The 7,217-nt window shown below is 44.9% G+C and overlaps 1 protein-coding gene across 4 annotated transcripts in view; it reads left to right on the plus strand.

The window, feature by feature from the left end:
* Positions 1-5,591, plus strand: part of LOC130334001 (zinc finger protein OZF-like) — a 29,770-nt gene extending 24,179 nt beyond the window's left edge. For 3 of the 4 annotated variants that reach the window (XM_056553867.1, XM_056553866.1, XM_056553869.1), the window contains 3 exons: positions 2,002-2,093; positions 2,223-2,331; positions 4,028-5,591. In XM_056553867.1, coding sequence (XP_056409842.1) covers positions 2,002-2,093; positions 2,223-2,331; positions 4,028-5,247 — 1,421 coding nt within the window. In that variant the 3' untranslated portion in view covers positions 5,248-5,591. The remainder of the gene's footprint in view (positions 1-2,001; positions 2,094-2,222; positions 2,332-4,027) is intronic. The other variant, XM_056553868.1, reaches the window with a different exon arrangement.
* The last annotated feature ends 1,626 nt before the right edge of the window (positions 5,592-7,217 follow it).

The following is a 7,217-nucleotide window of genomic DNA, read 5'->3' on the forward strand; positions in this document are numbered from 1 at the left end:
GGAGAGGTGACACTGCTGGGACATTATATAGTAATGGAGGGGTCTGGTGATGACTAGAGAGGTGACACTGCTGGGACATTATACAGTAATGGAGGGGTCTGGTGATGACTGGAAAGGTGACCCTGCTGGGACATTATGCAGTAATGGAGGTGTCTGGTGATGATTGGAGAGGTGACACTGCTGGGACATTATACAGTAATGGAGGGGTCTGGTGATGACTGGAGAGGTGACACTGCTGGGAAGTTATATAGTAATGGAGGGGTCTGGTGATGACTAGAGAGGTGACACTGCTGGGACATTATACAGTAATGGAGGGGTCTGGGGATGACTAGAGAGGTGACACTGCTGGGACATTATACAGTAATGGAGGGGTCTGGAGATGACTGGAGAGGTGACCCTGCTGGGATATTATACAGTAATGGAGGGGTCTGGTGATGACTAGAGAGGTGACACTGCTGGGACATTATACAGTAATGGAGGGGTCTGGTGATGACTGGAGAGGTGACACTGCTGGGACATTATACAGTAATGGAGGGGTCTGGTGATGACTGGAGAGGTGACACTGCTGGGACATTATACAGTAATGGAGGGGTCTGGTGATGACTGGAGAGGTGACACTGCTGGGACATTATGCAGTAATGGAGGGGTCTGGTGATGACTGGAGAGGTGACCCTGCTTGGACATTATATAGTAATGGAGGGGTCTGGTGATGATTAGAGAGGTGACACTGCTGGGACATTATACAGTAATGGAGGGGTCTGGTGATGAATGGAGAGGTGATACTGCTGGGACATTATATAGTAATGGAGGGGTCTGGTGATGATTAGAGAGGTGACACTGCTGGGACATTATACAGTAATGTAGGGGTCTGGTGATGACTGGAGAGGTGACACTGCTGGGACATTATACAGTAATGGAGGGGTCTGGTGATGACTGGAGAGGTGACACTGCTGGGACATTATACAGTAATGGAGGGGTCTGGTGATCACTGGAGAGGTGACACTGCTGGGACATTATACAGTAATGGAGGGGTCTGGTGATGACTGGAGAGGTGACACTGCAGGGACATTATACAGTAATGGAGGGGTCTGGTGATGACTGGAGAGGTGACACTGCTGGGACATTATATAGTAATGGAGGGGTCTGGTGATGATTGGAGAGGTGACACTGCTGGGACATTATACAGTAATGGAGGGGTCTGGTGATGACTGGAGAGGTGACACTGCTGGGACATTATACAGTAATGGAGGGGTCTGGTGATGACTGGAGAGGTGACCCTGCTGGGACATTATACAGTAATGAAGGGGTCTGGTGATGACTGGAGAGGGGACACTGCTGGGACATTATACAGTAATGGAGGGGTCTGGTGATGATTAGTGAGGTGACACTGCTGGGATATTATACAGTAATAGAGGGGTCTGGTGATGACTGGAGAGGTGACACTGCTGGGATATTATACAGTAATAGAGGGGTCTGGTGATGACTGGAGAGGTGACACTGCTGGGATATTATACAGTAATAGAGGGGTCTGGTGATGACTGGAGAGGTGACACTGCTGGGACATTATACAGTAATGGAGGGGTCTGGTGATGATTAGAGAGGTGACACTGCTGGGACATTATACAGTAATGGAGTGGTCTGGTGATGATTAGAGAGGTGACACTGCTGGGACATTATATAGTAATGGAGGGGTCTGGTGATGATTAGAGAGGTGACACTGCTGGGACATTATACAGTAATGGAGGGGTCTGGTGATGACGGTATCATTGTGTGTCAGGTTCCTATAAGGTGTCAGGATGTGGCGGTCTATTTCTCCATGGAGGAGTGGGAGTATGTAGAAGGACACAAGGATCTGTACCAGGACATAGTCATGATGGAGGATCACCGACCCCATACATCACAAGGTAAGAGGAGACATTTATATAGATATCACTCTCACTACCTAATAACATAGAAATCTATCCAGCACTGATGTATTCATTCCCTGTGTGTTCCCTACAGATGGAGTCATTGATAGAAATCCACCCGAGAGGTGTCCCTGTCCTCTGTATTCCCAGGACTGTCCAGAGGGAAATGTCCCAGAGAACAATCAGGTAGATGAGGCTGATCCTATATCTCTATAGGGGGGTCCTGCAGTCATTGATGTGGGGGTAAATTTTGGGGGTCTCTGTTGCTCCTCCTGTCTGCTGTATTGTAGTGAATTGTTCTATATGTCACATCAGGGGGGAGATCTGACTAATAATAAAGTGGAGGATGAAGAAGAGAGGATGAGGGGCCATCACCCGTGTATGAGGGAAGTGAAGGAGGAAATTCCAGGAGGTGTTACCCCAGGTATGTAATAATTCCAGGAGGTGTTATCCCAGGTATGTAATAATTCCAGGAGGTGTTACCCCAGGTATGTAATAATTCCAGGAGGTGTTGTCCCAGGTATGTAATAATTCCAGGAGGTGTTGTCCCAGGTATGTTATATTTCCAGGAGGTGTTGTCCCAGGTATGTAATGTTTCCAGGAGGTGTTGTCCCAGGTATGTAATTATTCCAGGAGGTGTTGTCCCAGGTATGTAATATTTCCAGGAGGTGTTGTCCTAGGTATGTAATATTTCCAGGAGGTGTTACCCCAGGTATGTAGTAATGGATTACAGAGGGAATTCCGAGGTGTCTTCAGGGGAGGCTCCACCTTAGATCTACATGACATTAACCCTTCAGGCCCCAGTGATCCCCTGTGTTATGTATAGTCAGGACCTGAGGGAGGTGACTATATAGAGATCCTCTCCAAGGTCATCTATGGGTCCTGTCATGCTCCAGGTAGAACACTAGGGGCAGCATCAGGATTTGGGGCTCAGATGTGATGAACAGCCGCACTATCCCATGGGAGCAGAGAACTTAGTGTAACCCCTTAAAGGGGTACTCCGGAGAACTAAACCCATAGCCCATCCTTTCCCTCTCACCAACCTATGTATTTGTCTAAATATCACTCATTGGGTATATACAGCAGTTTCCCTCAGCTTTCACTTACAGGCAGGAAATGAGAGAAAACCTAATTCTCAAATCAACCTTGTCTTGGTGTAAACCCCTCACTGAGACTAGCCCCCACCCTTCAGGACAACACCACCTGATTTCTGTCTGATTTCTGTTTGGTCTAGAGATCTGGCTGTACAACCACACCTCCCCACCCTGTGTGTGAGCTGTGAGAGAAAAGCAGTGAAGATTTTTAGTCACAACTGAGCACATAGCTGCTGTTTTTCTGCTAAGTATCTAATCACTGACTTCTGCTATTCAGAGCACAGCATGATTTATTGCTGAGGGGGGGAGGATAGTCTGAAAGAAAATACCTGTACAGTGTGTGTGAGTTGCAGTGTAAGCCTGCACACAGATAGTGAAAACAGTTGGCTGGCAGCCATTACACTGAGCTGCACTGACTTCTAGGAGTTGTAGTCTGTGCTGCAAACGAGCAAAAAGTATTTAGGAGACATCAGGGGCCAAAGGAGCTGCCAAACCACATGAATAATACAGAACGGGTATTGTGGTGGCTTTGGGACATTTTTATTTTTCTCAGCTTCCCTGGAGTACCCCTTTAAGCTCCACAATAGATGGTGATAGGGGCTTCCGTGACACTTGCTTACTAGCCATGACTCTGAAGATGCCAGGCTGATGGTCAGGTGTCTGGCATCTCCCTTGTATGAATATAGCAGAGGGATATGTCTCTGGTCACCTGACTCTGTGGCTGATGGAGATCATAGATATATATATATACAGTGACCAGGTGTAGAATAATTCTGGCTGTCAGTCCGTAGGTCAGCGTTCAGCACCACAAAAAACATACATAGCTCCCCCTGGTGGCTCAGCCTTCCCTTACATAGTTCTGGAGTGACCCCAAAAAGAAGGAAGCTTTAAAGAGAGGATCATCTCCTCTCCTCTGTATTCTTTTCTGGGGTCAGGTGACCATCAAAAACTGCAACAAAACTTCATGTGTGTTTCCAACCTAATAATATTTTATACATTTCCCATAATCCATTTTTATCCCAACAGAAAATCCCAGTAAGAATTCTGAGGGAAACTTCATGTTATCCCTGAATGATAAAGGAGAAGATGAAGATATGATGGAGCGCTCCTCAGGAGAAGACCTCCTTACCCCTAATGTCCATCCAGATCTATCCTATAATAATCCACCTGATCATGGGGAACCTTCTCCTGACCAACCACACATTGTTACCACAAGGACAGATCAGGAACATGGGAAAGGTTTATATTGTGAGGAATGTGGGAAACAATTTATAAAAAAATCAGGTCTTGTGACACACAGAAAAATTCACAGAAGAAAGAAGCAGTATGTGTGTTCAGAATGTGGGAAATGCTGTAAATGCCCAGCAGAGCTTATAATACATGAGAGAATTCATACAGGAGAGAAGCCATATTCATGTTCAGAATGTGGGAAATGTTTTATAAGTAAATCAGATATTTCAAAACATGAGAGAACTCACACGAGAGAGAAGCCATATTCATGTTCAGAATGTGGTAAGCGTTTTAAACAAAAATCATACTTTGTTACACATGAGAGAATCCACACAGGAGAGACGTCATATTCATGTTCAGAATGTGGGAAATGTTTTCAAAATAGATCACATCTTACAATACATAAAAAAATTCACACAGGAGAAAAGCCATATTCATGTTCAGAATGTGGGAAATGTTTTATAAGTAAGTCAGAGCTTGTTATACATGAAAGAATTCACACGGGAGAGAAGCCATATTCATGTACAGAATGTGGTAAATGTTTTAAAAGTAAATCAGAGCTTTTTATACATGAAAGAATTCACACGGGAGCGAGGCCATATTCATGTTCAGAATGTGGGAAATGTTTTACAAAATTATCACATCTTTCAAAACATGAGAGAACCCACACAGGAGAGAAGCCATATTCATGTTCACAATGTGGTAAAAGTTTTATAACTAAGTCAGAGCTTGTTATACATGAGAGAGTTCACACAGGAGGGAAGCCATATTCATGTTCAGAATGTGGTAAATGTTTTAAACAAAAATCACATCTTTCAAAACATGAGATAACTCACACAGGAGAGAAGCCATATTCTTGTTCAGAATGTGGTAAATTTTTTAAACAAAAATCATATCTTGTTATACATAAGAGAATTCACACAGGAGAGAAGCCATATTCATGTTCAGAATGTGGAAAATGTTTTATACAAAAATCACAACTTTCTGTACATGAGAGAATTCACACTGGAGACTGAGATGAAATAATAAATGATAAAAATATAATATGGAGAATGGAAATATGAGATCTCAGGTGACAGTAAAATGTGATGTTTCTAAGTTCTGTTGTGAGAATTAACCCTTGAATAAACTTCATAATGAAACCTAAGCAGAAGCTAAAGCCAACATCATCTCTTGGTCATCAGCACCTGGGGTCATGTGACCCTTGTAGGTAAATAACGGTAATGAGAAGTAATATGTAATGCTATTGTGTATCATTTAGTAGTGACTTGTAGCTCTACACTACAGTATGATTGGATGATTTCTATGGATGATAATGATTGGTGATTACTATGTATTACCTCGGCCTCATTTCCATTAGAAATATTACTGATTGTATCTCTTGTGTCACTTCTGTCCTATCAGGATCAGGACACTTCTGTGTTGTCACCAATAACCCTTAGGCCGGGGTCACACACAGGATTTTGGTCATATTGTGTTAGAATTCTTCTTATAATGGGATTAGTCATGTGATGCGGTGTTATTAGTGTGTATGGGGTGTGATGTCTTCTCTGATTTACAGAACTGTACAGCGACTGACGTGCTCTGATACAATTCTGTAAATGGAGGAGCAGACTGATCAGTATGGACCTGTGTATAGGGAAGAGACACTGGAGTGAAGTGGGGGGTAACCAATCCCATCCATCAGTCAGGATAGCGCTCTTGTAGGTGACTGGGAGAACTGGTTCATGTGGTCAGGAGTGAAATAGACAGGTCCCATGTGGTGAATGTATGCAGCTTGTCCTGGGACTTCTAGTCTTTGTTGCTCTTTTTATCTGATGTCCTCCGCACAGCTCACATACGCCCCCGCTCCTTTATGGCTGAGGCCGGGGTTACACTCAGGTTACACATTAGGGCCACGTATCACAGATTTCTATAAATTTCCTCCACATTTCTGTAATTCTGGGGAAACACCTAAAGGGTTAACAAAATCACTAAATATAACTTTATACACTGTGAGCGGTGCAGGTCTTAGAATGAGGTCTAGAGGTGGTGGCCGGATGATGGGACCCAATGAAAGGACAACAAGAAGAATGCAGGAAATGGGGGAAGAAGAGAAGAGGGAAGAATGAAAGGAAAAGGCAACAGGAAGAGGAAGGTGAAGAAACCTCACGAATCCAACACCACCAACTACCCCCACAGGAAGGAAGAAGGAAGGGTCCGGATGAGGGCACAGGCTCGGCTGGCTTAGGTAGAGAGGGGAACGGCAGTCGGGGGAGGGCATAAACTCAAGCTGGGGACCCCACAGGAGATGGTGTTTCCCAATAAGGTGAGACATGTCAGCCATTAATCAGCCCTTAGGCGCATTTACTAGCCCAGTCAAGTGTAACACATCTCTGCAGGGACTTCAGGTCACCGAGACTTACAGAAGTCAGGATGATACGGAACAAATATAAGAGGCACGGGAGTATCACCATGGTAACAGTATGTTCTCTGCTGATCCAGGAGATATACCGTAGGGCCCTTATGGTCTTGTAAAGTTTAGACTAGTTACTGAGTACAGAAAAGATATGGAGGTAGTAAGAGAGATCCCTAAATAAGGGAGACTGGAGTGCGGCTTCTGGGAACCAAAATAAGTATCTGTGTAGAGAGGAAGATGTTATTATAAAGGACTGCAGATTCGGAACTGTTGACTCTTAAAGGGGTAGTCCACCCCTAGACATCTTATCCCCTATCCAAAGGATAAGGTATAAGATGTCTGATGGCAGGGGTCCCGCTGCTGGGGCCTCCATGATCTCCGTGCTGCACCTGGCATTTGTTTAGAGCTTCGGGTTCAGTGTCAGGAGCTCATGACAGCATGGCCATACCCCCTTAATGCAAGTCTATGGGAGTGGCCGTCATGCCTCCTCCCAAAGACTTACATTGAGGGGGCATGGCCGTGACGTAACGAGCAGGGCGTGACCATGACATCACGAGCCTCTGCCCCGCATCCCCAGTCATCCGGCGC

This window comes from Hyla sarda, unplaced genomic scaffold (assembly GCF_029499605.1).
Source record: "Hyla sarda isolate aHylSar1 unplaced genomic scaffold, aHylSar1.hap1 scaffold_422, whole genome shotgun sequence".
In the NCBI taxonomy this organism is placed as follows: domain Eukaryota; kingdom Metazoa; phylum Chordata; class Amphibia; order Anura; family Hylidae; genus Hyla; species Hyla sarda.